This window comes from Battus philenor, unplaced genomic scaffold (genome assembly GCF_028537555.1).
Source record: "Battus philenor isolate CCGP_79_NKW_IND1 unplaced genomic scaffold, ilBatPhil1.0.hap1 SCAF_1, whole genome shotgun sequence".
Classification (NCBI taxonomy): Eukaryota; Metazoa; Arthropoda; class Insecta; order Lepidoptera; family Papilionidae; genus Battus; species Battus philenor.
In genome coordinates, this window is record NW_027181661.1 from 661,786 (window position 1) to 676,923 (window position 15,138).

The window sequence follows — 15,138 nt, forward strand, 5'->3', positions numbered from 1 at the left end:
AAATTTTAAATTTAGATATTGTAAAAAATTAAAAAAATAGTTTACTTGTTTCAATGATATATCCCCAAAAAGGAGGATCATTTAAAATGAATCTTTAGGGAAGGCCGTGAACGTCTATCGGCTGACATGGTAATGATAAAAAAGAAGAATTGTTTATGATAGAAGATATCATACCCCGGTTATTGTATTTTTACTATTTAAGTTGCCCTATGGGAATGGATAAAATTAAACAAATCTCCGTTTATAGTGGCACTAACACTGAGTTTATATTTCTGTATTTATTCAGATTTTGTTTTCTATTTCTTTAAGTTATATTTCTATATAGAATTTAACAGAAAATTTTTGTTTCGTGACGAGTAACAATGAATAAATTTTTATATATGATTTAATGTTTACATACCGTATATATTTGTCCATAATGCAACTGTATATTTTAGGTACAGCACTTGTTATTAATATTTGATAACCTTTCGAATTAAATTTGACGTGCTTTATCAATCCGACCGCCGTGCGCTTGTTTGATAAAGTCAGCTAATATCGTTAAGATGTTTATTTTCTTGATAGAAGGTCACTTAAAATACCACACAAGCAAATACCCGGTATGTTTATAGTCCTAAACTTCGTTTGTAATAAATTAAATCAAGGATAACTAGGGTAATCAACATGTAGGTCATTTACAGAGATTTTCGAGTATTGAAAGGTCCATCTATCCTTGACTTTGTGGATATAATTCAAGAACGTCCAAGGAAATCGTTTCTTGATTTACTCGGTTGTAGAAAGCAATGTAAAGAGTTATGCTCGGAGTGACGCTGCAAGATTACTTGTCTGAAATGGCAGTGACACAACGCTTGTGATCGATGGCCATTCGGTCCGAAAATTTTTCGAGTGGCAACCATGATCCGGAAGACGTGACGAGGCTAGGTCGACTAGGTAGGCCTACGATATGGTCTATGGAAGTCTATTGACTATCTATTGCCTTGTAGCGGTCGTCCACCGGCTACAAAGAAAAACAAGAAGCACTAAGAGAAGTTGTGAAAAAAATTCGAATAATCAATTTGATTTGTTTCGCTGTATTAGTTTTCTTATTATTAAAACTAGAACCTTCAACACTAATACCCCCCTTTACGCGAGGGATACGTTACAAAAAAAAATCGCGTTAACTGAAATTCGCGTATAACGAGGTTTATGATTAAATATAGTCAAAAAAAATACAAATCCTTTTATTCAATCACTTTAATTCTAGGAACACTTTATGCAATACATACTCTTATTTTTTACGGAAAAATACATCTATTGTCTTTTGGGTAACGTTTTGTTTACGTTCGTGTAAAATACGTTCATAACACCCAACACTGTTTTTAATTGTTTGACAGATGGTCAAGACACCATAGAGAAGTTGATGACTACATTATATTTATACGCACTCTTTCGCGTAATTCGAGGCATTTGAGCGCGAAATTTGCAATTAGCGTTATAGTGAAACCGCGTATAACGGGGTCGCGTAAAGCGGGGTATTACTTTAAATTTTATCAACACCATCGTCATCATATCAGCTATTGGACACCCACAGCTGGACTCCTTTTCAATAGATTTCCTATTAAACCAGTTAGTAGTCGTTTTATTCAGTTCTGTCGACGTATACAAATAAGTTCAAGGCTTCGTTGTTCCAGAGTATATTGTGTGTAAAACCAGATTTCATTGTCATAAATTTCATCAAAAAGATTCTTCTAGACTAGAAAGACATTGGCCAAATCTTAATAGAATATAATTCTGATCACATATATTTTTTTAATAAACAAAACGCACGTGACCTGTTATTACGAGGTAATTATTATTAAAATAATTACTTTGTAAGTTGTGTTATAAAAACAAATGCTTTCATAATGTCATATAGTTGTTCTTTTCCTGGTCACCTATGATCTCAATTTGTATCTCAATGACATTGAAATTAAGATAGAATTTCGCATAGCAACAAGGTCACACCCACACCCACTACAATATTTTTAATTATTATTTTAACATTAAGAGTGTCATTCGATACATAGATTCTAGAATGTACATTTGAAGTCATTTACCCAATCCTAGCTGAAGTGAAAAACCTAACCGGCGTCATTGTTTCTAGAAAATTATAACTAAAGGGGTCTTTAAGACATGAGCGTATAAGTTCTTCTTGGCAAGCATGTACCTTCGTAGGCTTGGTCTTAGCTTAACATCAGGCGAGACAGAGTTCAAATATTTCACCTATAAAGGATAAAAAAGTATATGATTGGTATATAAAAATTAATCTATTGCAAATATATATAATAGGGGGTCCGGAAAATCATATCATTCCTGTCGGCATATTTTACAGAAAAATCGATTGATTTGTTACCGCTCGGGCATTGATTTTGTATCTTTGATGACAAAAGGTTGTTCACGAAGGTGAATATATAGTTGATTAGAAACTAAAACTTGTTAAAAATCTTGTCGTTTGAATTTAATTTAAGAAAGCGACATTACTCTCCGGTCAACTTATATTTATTGAATAAAGGAGCTTTTAGAATATTTTTAAAAGACACTTGCTTAAAATTAACAACAATTCGGACGCCAATAACGGTGTTTTAATAAAGATTTTTTTTTTTTGTTATTTACCGAAGCGACCACCGAAGGAGTTTTAATGGTTAGCAGGGTACCTTATTTGTATCCTGAAACTTTCCCCCCGATATCCAAAATAAGGAAATCTATCTTTGAGACGGATATGCGACCTATTTTAAGTTACAACTATCACGTCTCCTCTAGCTGGCCACTACGACGACAGTAATATGTTAAATCATTCGACGGTTGAATTCAAATTTGAAATTCGATTCGAATTCGGACCCCATAAGTGATCGCTACCATTGTGTCTAGATCGTATAAATTGTACATAATCTTTGTACAGATGTAAATACATACTTTCATTTCCAACGTGCTTGACCTTGACCTTTACAACGGGTAATTCACCACTTGTAAAGGTCATCGGAAGGCTGTATATATCGGTATCGGTCTTATTGAACAGTTCTGGAGAAAGCCTTTGTCCAACTTTGGACGTACAGTTGAAATGATGATACATGAACGCATAGATGATGATAGAGATGTCTAGTGCATATTAAACTTACCAGTTTTTTTGCGAGAACTTTGGTTCACGGTTTTTGTCTCTTGTACTGTTATCAAAGAGTAAGGTGGCATTAAGATGGCAGGTAATTTTTTTCCTAGATTGTTAGGACTGTCTGGACACGTGTTTTGTCAGAAAGTTTCAATTTCATAGAACCCGTCAAGTCTAATTTGTTGTCAAAATCGCTAAATTTATTGCCTCGGAGCCTAGAAGGCACCAGGAGGCACCCTTTGCGGCCTGCCACCTCATACCCGCGAAACCTGTAAGTGCCATTTGGTCAGCAGTGAGTCTCAGTCTACATCGGTTGACATTTTCGATTAATTATTTCCATTTCGTATGTACTATAATTTTATTAAAATTAATTTTATAACAATATATTGATGGAATAAAGTCGATAAAAAAAATTATAAATACTTAGCGAATCGTATGAATAAGTTTAACGGGTCGCAATTGGCTCACGGGCCGCGTGTTGTACACCCCTGGTATAGCTCATTTGTCAGCAAAAAGCGTGAAAGCCTTGACATATATTTTCATTGTATAAAAAAAGAACATATATATGTTACAATTTCAATGTTTTTCTATCTAAATTCGACAGGCCACTAACTTGAAGTATAAAGCCGGCAGATACTTATGTAATATACTATATACGGTAAATAATTACTAATAAATATATAAAGAGGAGGATATAGTATACACATAAATTACCAATACATGTATACATATGCTATATATAAATTCGGTATGAGAGTTATAATATATATATTTATATGTATATATATATATATAAATATATATATATATATCTAGTGTATCAACAACGGAAGTACACGTGTCGATAGCTTTACATTTTTCCATAATTTGCTTCGAAATGTTGATGTGTTGTTTTTTTAAATTCTTTTTTATTTAAATTTACTCTTTGTAAATATTTGTAATCTTTACCTGTTGACAAGTATTTATGTATAAAAGATCTTAATACAATTGAAAAGATTAAGTGTTAATAAGAATGTGTTGAGTAACCACAATTAAAATACATCTAATTCATTTTGCTTTTCACAGATCTATTTCTCCTAAAGATAAGCTTATAATTTTAAGTACTAACCATGTACATATCAAAATATATTTATTAAAGCTCCTAATATAGCGTTAAGGATTACTAAGGATGTATTAGTAAGAGTGTGTTACAGTGACCACAACAACAAAAAAATTTACTTTTCTCAGATCTATAAAGTGAATGTGTAGATTTAATTTATTTTATTTTAAGAATATTTTAATGCATATAAATCAGATGATGAGTTATATTTTGTCATACATAAAACGATGACAATGTAAATCTAAGTGTATGTTAGGCGAACAATAGGTGAGATTCTAAGATGCGCTTATTGGCTGAGCACATAAGATCGGGGGCGGAGTTTGTATCTTCACAATTATTTACGATCCGGACCGGTTTACGCGAGGGAATATAACAGCCATGCATCTACGTGTTCAACACAAAGATGACGCGACAAGACACACCTGCTTACACATATAACACCGACACGAACAAAACTGGTTTGAAATTAAATACTGCCTTTGTATTAACACCGGCCAAACTTGACACGTGTCTTTCAATTATCTACCGCACTTAAGCATCTTATATACATTAATAAATAATAAATTTATTTATTTTAATTGTGTATTTGTAAAACTATATTCAAATACGTACTTTAATTTAGTTATATCGAGCGATAGAGTCCCACTGTTGGGCATAGATCTCTTCCGAAGATGTCCACGAGGACGGGTCAAGCGCTGCGCTTTCAGCGACATCCCGTGACCTTGATAATGTCATAGACCCACCAAGTGGATGATCTACCCACGCAACGTCTACCAAGAACCCACCTCTACAAGGCTTGCGTAAGACCAAACTGAATCGTTTGTAAACGGTCCAAAACCGCTTCGCCCGGAAAGCAACCAGAGCGAAGCCCTACCAGAGAAACGTCGACATTCACAGCGACTTAAACCTCCCGACCATAAAGGAATTCTTCAGAGAGGCGTCAAGGACATACTTCTAAGACGCCGTACACCACCCGAAACATCTGGTGGCCCGAGCGGCCAGTTACATACCCAAAGAAAACCCGACAACAGTAAAGCGTAGGCCACGCCACGCAATACCGAACGAGAATGCGTCGATCCCGAAAGGGATCAAAAGACGCCCTCCAAAAAAACCAAGGGGGGTCCCCAAAAAAAGGTCACACAAAGCGACAAGATACGCCCAAGTAAAACAGCAGCGAAAACAGCGGCAACACACCGAGTCCCACACAGCGCACCGATGCGCCGGGAGGCAAATAATATAGCATTAGGAAATTTTTGTTACAAAGTTGTAACAGCTTCACAAGGCTAACAACAGATTCAACGCCCAGAATACAGACTACAACGAACTCGCTGCCTTTTCAGATGGACAATTTTAAAGCTACATCGGTATCCATGGTTCCTCTATAGATGTTAGTTCTGATTTGATCTCTCAATGAAGAATAACCCTCTTCGTAGCTCTCTGGGTTACATGTAGCTTTCGTATAAAACGCATTGCAAGCGAAAACCAATTCGCATTTTGAATGAAATTTTAATTTTTTTTTACATTTAATTATAGTAAACAAGTCTTGTATTGACATGATGGTATTGTTGTACAAATTGTGATTATTCTTCTTGAATAAATTCTTCTTATTGAATAAACGCGAAAACTGGAACAAACCATTAATGCAGTTCTGTGTCTCTCTCTCTCTATCTTTCCAATTTGTCGAAAAGGTTTTATTGCAGATCAGCGATTAAATTTAAATACCTGTTATTAATATTTCGTTATAAATGTAAATTAATATGTATATATATATACATATATATGTGTGTGTGTATTCGTGTTTGTGTATCTTTGTGAGTGTGTGTATACATTGTTAAAAATAACTAGTAAAGAGTCTTATACAGAAATATTTAAAAAAAGAACAATATTAATCTACAAGTCCACGGCTGGACATAGTCCTCTCCCATACATCTCCTGTAAGACTAGGTAAAACCTTCCTTTACCAAGCGTCTTCCAGTGCACTTACGAAGTGGTCTGGTTACCTTGTTTGTTGAACACCTAGCCTGCATTTTCCGCTTGCATGTGTATTATAATGTTATATATTTTGGACAATTCATTACAGAACATGGTTGACGCAACCGACCAGTAGTCTGGGATACGCGAGCGCTTGCGGCAGTATGGCTAGGAGCCCACCAGGATGCTCCCCGCATACCGCCTTGCCCCACCAGACCTCCCCTGTGCCTGTCAACCCATTTGCTACACACCAGCTTCAAGGCCAGGTACCTTACTTACTTTTATAAATGTATATACAGGGCTTTTATATGGAGGCATAACATTTGCAAACACATCGGCAAAGGAAATTACGAAACCAATTATAAAATTAAAAAAAAAAAACAATCCTTAAAAACCTTTTTTGGATTTTTATCGATGAATATAATTACATCATATTTTTACTTTTTAATACATTATGTTTTAAACACTTTTTAAATATAAAACGAAAAAAAAAATTCTCATCAAGTTTTTTCTCAAAACATAGTGACTACCTAATCACCTGATGGGATCTTATGATGATAGGAATACAACTTTCGAGTATTAGCATACCTCCTAAAAAAGTAACCCAAAAAAAAGGCATGTTTATAAATATACTATGATAAAAAAGTAATGTTAATTTGTTATCAAAACGTAAATTCTTTATTTATTCTTACAAATCAATTTCATCTCCTTCAAAGTAATCCCCGTCCGAAAAAGGCACAACCAACTTTTTGTCAACGATTTTTCCAGTCCTTGAAACAGTCGGAAAAGTCTTTTTGAGTTTTCTGAATAGCCAGAAGTAAAACGGAGTCAAATCAGGCGAATACGGTGGTTACGGAACCATATGAGTCGAGTTTTTGACGCTTTTTTATCCAAAAATTTTGGCACCAACTGAGACTTGACGCGTTCAATAAAATAGACACATTTGAAAAAAAACATATGTACAAATTACGCCTGGCAAATATTATAGACAGTTCTACCAATCTAGGAAAAAAAAATTCCTGTCTTCCTAATGTCCGGGAGTTCTGAATGACAATTTCATGTTACTTCATGATCACAGTAGTACATACGAGAGACAACGGACCATGTTGATATTAATTATCTGTGATACCCTTTTGTTTTAAATTCGCGCTTTTGTATTGAATGCTAAACTCGTATAGATATAGTCCAAGTTGAAGGCTTCTTTTAAAGTTACCCAGTCGTACTAAGCAGCGTTCTTCTATTGAATAATACACCCCAAGGCTTTTCATGGTGCTCATAAATTTAGTTATAATACACTTAACTATAAGTAGGTTACCTAGTGTGCAGAGTAAATGACCACTGAAGTCTTAAGATTCCTAAGGTAACAAGGTGGACTGATCTTGTCCCAAAACCTAACCTAACTAACCTAACCATTTGAAAACCGGTGAAGGCTTTATATATAGGCGTTCCATGGCTGATGTCAAAGATGATTACATGTCAACGTAAAAAAAAATTAAAAAAAAATTCTAGACATTATAAAACGAAATAACGGAGCGTAACAATAATTTCATATCAGCTAATCTAAACGTAATTAATATGTTAGTAGTGCGTAAACTATAAAAGCGTTTGTTCGCAAATCGTCTTAATGAACTTTGGTTACTTATACATACCAACACACACGGACATACTACTTTATATGAATATAAAATAGTTTGACATCGACTAAAGTATATCTATCCTTTTCGCTTTATCCAATTTCAAGCCGTAATCTGAATTTAAATGCACCAAATATTCCACCAGATAAAAATAATAAGATAAAATAGATAAGGCAATAGTATCTATTTCAACTTAGCTTTCTAGTTAAGTTAATATAATACAAAAGGCTTGATGAGCATTCAATGAATTAGATAGATATAGTTTAAGCAATTATCAACATCATCATACTAAATATAACATAAGTAAAATCAAGTTAAAAACCTCATACCGTAAATCTAGATTTCTTTTCACACATGATAAGTTGCTCAGATCTTCGGAAAACTTGAAATTGACTTTACCTGCTCATTCTACTATGTTTATGGAGAATTTTTTCACTGTTGTCGCTGTCAGGTTATGGAATGAGCTACCAGAACCAATAAGATGCGCTAAATCGTTGTAAAAATCAGCATTTACAAAAATAGAAAAAAATCATTTCCTTGGCCTCTAAAATAGGATATTGTGTAGAATCTGTTAAATGTTCATATTTATTTGATAACTTTCCCACATAAACATATATATGTATAGTAATGTATATATTTATATGTATATACACCCTAAACTGCCCTCTCCTTCATGTCTCTCATCTCCATCCAAAGAAGATAAAACCGCCTCCGGTACCTTATGAATTGTTTTTTTCTCCTTTATTTATTATCTATGGTGTACAAAAAATTTATAATTAATAAATGCCTTATATTAGACTAACATATGGCATACATAATAAAAGATAACAAAAATGTACTTAAAAATCTTACTATAATATCTTTGCCGGTTTGAGGAGTATGATATCCTTGGATTCGGGAAACACAGTGCTAATTTCGGTATTGTGACAAGCGGACTTAAACTAAACTACTGATGGGGTTATATCCTTTCAAAAGTTTACCGTTGTAAACACCTATTGAACGAAGTTATATCTCACCCGTATGATTCTACATTATACAGAACTCAACACAGACAGTATAATGAACTAGCTGGTGATAAATGCATTAAACGAATTTCGCAAAAAATTACGTTGAACATTACATCCCATTTAAAGATATTATGTAGATATTATATATTTAATGTAAATAAATAATTTATTACTAACTTACCTTTATATATTTAAGTTATAAACTTAGTACTAAGACTGTTTTTATGTACATATAATGTTTCGCGTATCCATCACACTGATACTTAAGACACCGTAGACCGAGTGAAAACGAAAGTCAGGGTCTGCCCAAGTCGCTGCCGACTAAGTAATCCTCGCTTGCCTTACAGTCACAATACTTAACATCTGTGTAGGTGTAAAGTTTTGTAGCTGCGATGCATGAATGGTACGCTCACCTAACATAAATTTATATTTCGTGGATCTGCTATACCCGTGAGCTATATATCGAAGAATCTACACAAAGCCTTAGCCGGCTAGCATAATGTCAATCAAATAACATAGTATAGTCGCACGTTTGATTGAATCGACCAATGTTTTAATCGGCCAAATCGATTTTTTTTCATGAAGTCACAAAGAAAATTCGCGAATATTTTTATTCATCTTTTGCGTCACAAATAAATTGATCTCTCTGAAATATAATACTGTGATTAAATAGTAAGTTGAATTGATTTATAAAATATAAATGTATTATTTTTCCAAATTAATTTCATCCTTTTCGAAATAATTCCCGTCGCTTGAATCGAACTTTTACCAAAGCTTTATTCCAGTCTTCGAAATATAATATAGCCTTGAAGATGTTTAGTTCGGTTTTTATCTCCTCAATCGTGTCAAAACGGCGTCCCCGCATTGTCCCTTTGAGTTGGCTAAAAACAAAAGACTTGACACGTTTGTAACACAAAACATATAACAAAACAGTTTTGTTTGAACCAAATAATATTCAAAATTTTGACAAACAGACGTTTGGTTAATATTATGTACCATCCTACCAATCTATAAAAAATTACCTGCCTTTCTAATACCCGGAAGTTTTAAATGACAATTTAACTTTACTTTTTGATCACAGTATATCATTTATATTTTGTTTAGCGAATACCTTTTAACAGTACAATGTCTGTTGTGACAGCTAATAAAACATAAAGAGAGAAAGATGCGTGGCAAAGAGTGTTATCCAAATTTAACCACCGATTATAATTTAATTATGTCACTTTAAATTGGGCATAGTTGAGAAAATAATTAATAAATAATTACATTTACTTGCAGCTCCAGAATCCGCTGCAACCTATGCAGACGATGTCAATGAACACATACAACCAATTAGGAGTCAGTATTGGTAAGCCTATTATTAACTACGTGATATAAATGACGCGAAGAGAGAAGAAAATGTTTACTATAAAATGAATAAATAAATAAAAAATATAAAATGTTTATTTCATTATCCAATAATTACATGATACCATGTTCTGAGTCACCTTTTAAGTGTATAACCTACTTTTATTAGAAGACTCCAAAGACAAAAAAGTGAGGTTATCTCTTTTACAATATAAAAAACCTAATTTACAAAGTCCCTACTTGAACTGATTCACTTGAAAACGGATTTCTAATTTACTGTTATTTGAATGATATCAAGGAGCGTTTCATTAAAAGCTAAAAGTATGCAAGGTCTTAACAAGAAATATTCAAAAAGAATTTTGGTTATAAACGTGTACTTATTCACAGACGGCTCTCCAAGCCCTGGTCCTGGCCCAGGCTATCCGCCACCGGGCGGATTCTCGCCCAATCGGCACCATGATATCGTCACATCATCTGACGCTGCCAGCAGATTCTCATTCTGGCCAGAAGGTAAAATAAAATACAAGTTTCACATATACAATATTAACTAGAGACATCTGTCGGCGATATTAAGAAACAGTCTCACTCGAAGAGCAGCGTTTATTAATATTTAAGATAATTACATGCATTGCTCATAGATGGCGCGATATTCAATTCTACATAAGTACTAAAAATTCGCCTCAAATCGAAACAAATTTTAAAAGGCTACACATAGAAAAGATTGTACGTAAAATAAACACTAATTATATATCGTATCAAATCGATATGATATAACGTTTTTTAATTGAAAATAACAGATTTGAAATCCAAAAAATGAAATTTAGTTTTCGCTCCCTTAATATGCAGGCATAATTATGTAAAAATAGGGATTTTTCTTATCTATGAAAACTACCGTCTATCATTCATCCTACGCAAAATAGTCCGTTGGTTTATAACACACGTCATATAGGCGACAGCGGTAGTCGTAACGCCTGTGACGTCACAATTGATTTTAAACGCTTCGAAACACGATAAGAAAACTATAATTTTGGTAGTAAATTCTTGTAGTTTACCTAACGCATCGTGTCCCAGTAAAATTTGGTAACTATCAGAAAAATGTTATAAAAATAACAATATGAAATCCTTTTAAAGCATTATTTAGTGTAAGATATTATTATGTGATATAATTATTATGAAATATATCTGTAACCGGATGTCCAGAGCGAAATACATGTTTGACATGAAAATTCCCGAATTGAAAACGTCACAATTCTTTCCACGGCTTGCGTTTTATCTTTTTTTTAAATATAATTTTAATGTCTATCGAATTTCTGTTCGTTACAGTCACTCAATTTTACAGAAGTAGAACACAAAAAAAAATACTGAGAGACCAAATCTAACCAATTGTAATGCAACCTTTTTAACGCCATTAAAACCAGCCAGATGCAAATGGTATAGCTAAAGAGGTTTTATTAGATGTTTATACATATTATTTGGTAGCCCAGTGATAGAGAACTGAAAGTTGGAATCGAAGGTCATGGGCTTAATTCCCGGGATACAATCTTATATAATTCACACTAGTGCATTAGTTATTTTATATATTAGAATTGTCTCTGCTCATACACAAGTTTCCAGAGGATGGACAATAACGCCCTCTACATAATATAATACCACACTGCAATCGCCAACCTACCTGCCAAACGTAACGTTTATGATGCCAACCTCCACAGAGATATTTTTAGGAGAGGCCTTTGCTTTGCAATGCTATAAGACCTTTTCCCCGTTCCATTCAAGACATTTGTCTCAAAAACACTTGATAGATATTAATAAGGTTATTTCTTAGATCAGGACGTGATTTTCTAGCTTTGGTTGATACTTAAATTGAATATTGTCATCGATGAGTTCAATTTGGTTTTAGTTTTTACCAGAAAAGGCTCTTATTGGCATTACTTTGAAGATACAGAAGTGTTCATTGCGATTCAAATTATAAAATTATATGAACAAGACTAATTTTTTATTTATTTTTTTGTTGTAAGGTGGATCACCGAGCCCCAATCCAGGGTATGTTCCATCTGGAAACTTCTCGCCCACACGACGACAGGAGTCGGTTACGTCCTCCGATACTACTGCTCGATTCCCATTTTGGCCGGACGGTAAATATTAATAACTACGTTACTATATTTATATAGATATCGAATCTTCATTAGGGTTATGTTTAGGATTTCTTTGCGTGATCGATTCTGAAACTAGTCGATCCTTACGAAAGTAAACCACAGCTCAGCTGATCAACAGGTTGAAGTTGCAGTGAGTCACGTCAGTGGAATAAATGATATCTCGAGCCTTAATATTTTGAAGCAGGGGTGAGCAACCTTTTTTAATCAATGGACCAATTTAAATTAAAAAAAAATTGGCGGGTCGTGCATTAACAACACATGTTGTTGTTGATGTATAATTAAAAATATAAAAGTTAAAACTAAAACGAAATTATTGAAATATGTAATTGCAATTTTGGCACTGTTTTTTTTTTCATACAAGCGGAAGAATTGGAATTAGATGAACTAACCACACGTATGTAGTTTTTCAATGTTGCATCACTCATTCTTAAATCATGGTCCATTTTGAATATTTTTTTAAGTATGTACTACCATTTTATTATAATTAATTTCATACCAATATATTGATGAGAGAAAACCTGTAAATTAAATTAAATTCTAGATATACTTAGCAGGCTCCATAAGTATGTTGGCAGGCAAGTGCAGTTTGGAATATCCTTTCACCAGGCCGCTTCCAACCGATCCTTTTGAAAATCAATAGTAAAGGCCTATGTTCAGGAATAGAAATCATACATATTATCATCCTATAGCTGAAATTATGATTATGATATCTAATCCGATCTGCGGCCCCTTCCAGTCTTATCTACTACAACAGTATTACAATAACAAATATAGATATGTATTGTAAATGATTTACTAGCTTTCAACTGCCGTTGTAAACAATAGATATGTTGACCGTATATCTCTTTCATACACTAAGGCTAGTTTAAAATTTAACATAGTTTGATATTTACACTTAAAAGATTTATATTTAAACGGGAGAATATATAGTTAATTTGCTGTCAACTATTATATAATAGACACTAATCAAATCAGTGGTTTCGAAAATGATAATATATTAAGAACAAATATTTTCGAAATTCGAATTACTGCATATCATAATTAAATATTGTTTACAATCTGATTACAGACTTACTGAAGTTATTAACCTTTCAAATTGCAGTCATCAAATTTAATTTATTTCAGTATATTCACAACGTATTTGACGATGAATGAAATACAATACAGAGCTGGTTTAAGAACGCTTCGTAATGCTGGCCGGTACGATCACAATTTTTTATTTAAAAATAATTCTTCGGCGTTCGAATTTCAATTTGAAAATATTAATTCGAATGCAACCGTCGTATTGTCATTTGAGCTAATTTTTAAAAGCAAATACGTTATCGACGGAATGTACGTGGAACATTGCCACGACCTGTTCAAGCGTGGGATAAATTTGCACATATATGGTACATGCGTTTTCGCCGACTGCGTGTTGTTTGAAGTGAGTCTAAGGTAACATTGGGATCACCAAACTGGAGGCTTCCGAATTCAAATTCTCATTCTAATTTCAATTCGAACGTGCATGATTAATTTTAACTAAAGAATTATGGCTGTAATGGCCAGCAATATGAAGTGTTTTAAATGAACATTATACATCTATTTCAAATCATCCTGTACATTTATGGATATGCTTTAATTTCGTTTAAATTTTTACAGTTGGTGTAAAAGAAGAGGCATCTACGAATCTTATGTCGAACGGAGCCCCATACAAGTGTTTCATGTAAATTATTTAGATTTAAGAGCACAAATCTATCATTTGTATCCGGCACAATCGTACAGCGATGAAGAGGTGCCAATAATACCATAAGTAACATAAATCTTAGTCAACAGTGTATAAAATAATTTTAAGATAAATTTACGGATTTGTATAAACATTTATAGATTTCAAACGCAAGACAACGAAAGATATACGGAACTCATTGAGTTTCGTTGCAGACGTCCCCACCGAATAAATACGCGTTCATTTTTATGTTCAATATAAAAATCTAAAGGCAGGGCAGAAGTATCATAAAACATCTATCTAATTATCAACATATAATTAAGATATATATAAATGTATTTAAGCTTGTAGAACAGTAGCTTTAAAAACATTGTTAAACCAAATGTTAGAGAAATAAAAACCTACACTTGTAAAAGGCTGGCCATTAAGTTGTGCGGATTTTAAAAAATCATAGAAAAAAAAACTGTAAACCTTGGAAAGAAAATTAATATTCTAGACACAAAGAAATATATTTCCTAGTTTTAATAACATCACATATGTGTGCCCAGTGTAAACTGAAACATCGATTTTTTTATCTGTTTTTCGTAGTCATTAGTGTAAATCACACAATCAAGAATACATTGAGAAAAAAAAATACATTGATGTGAAATATACGCGAGACCTAAGATCTGGGAAGATCATGAAATGTCTCCCAGCGATGTCAAATTTTAACTAAACATTTCGTTAAAAACAACTTATTGAAAGTAATGTATGTGGCGCCATCTAGTTGGAACCATGTAAAAATAAAAAAGTTACGTTGCATTCGATTTGAAATTTAAATACGCACATCTTTCTGGCACAACCTTTATATTAAAATTAAAAAATAATGTTAGAGTAACATTAATTAAAAGTAATTTAACTGTGAAGGGGTCTCTAAGAGGTCTGTGGATTCGATTTTGGAAATCATTGGTCTAAATATTCGTCTTAGTTTATTATAAATATACAATTTCTGTTAAAACAGCTACTCAAGCTTTTAAATCACAGATCGATGTTACACTTCGCGCCTGCCTATTGTCAACTTCGGACGTTTGTGAATCGTTGAAAAATAATTCATATATGACAATA

The 15,138-nt window shown here is 33.2% G+C and overlaps 1 protein-coding gene across 2 annotated transcripts in view; it reads left to right on the forward strand.

The window, feature by feature from the left end:
• LOC137919330 (forkhead box protein L2-like) overlaps nucleotides 1–14,486 on the forward strand; it is a 95,610-nt gene extending 81,124 nt beyond the window's left edge. The window contains exons 6-11 of one of the 2 annotated variants that reach the window (XR_011106726.1): nucleotides 6,301–6,457; nucleotides 10,111–10,180; nucleotides 10,567–10,689; nucleotides 12,195–12,311; nucleotides 13,458–13,532; nucleotides 13,971–14,050. Coding sequence is in view for 1 of the 2 variants with exons in the window: in XM_068762378.1 (XP_068618479.1) it covers nucleotides 6,301–6,457; nucleotides 10,111–10,180; nucleotides 10,567–10,689; nucleotides 12,195–12,311; nucleotides 13,971–14,038 (535 nt within the window). In the remaining variant the exon portion in view is untranslated. Of the gene's footprint in view, nucleotides 1–6,300; nucleotides 6,458–10,110; nucleotides 10,181–10,566; nucleotides 10,690–12,194; nucleotides 12,312–13,457; nucleotides 13,533–13,970 lie in introns of both variants that reach the window. The other variant, XM_068762378.1, reaches the window with a different exon arrangement.
• The last annotated feature ends 652 nt before the right edge of the window (nucleotides 14,487–15,138 follow it).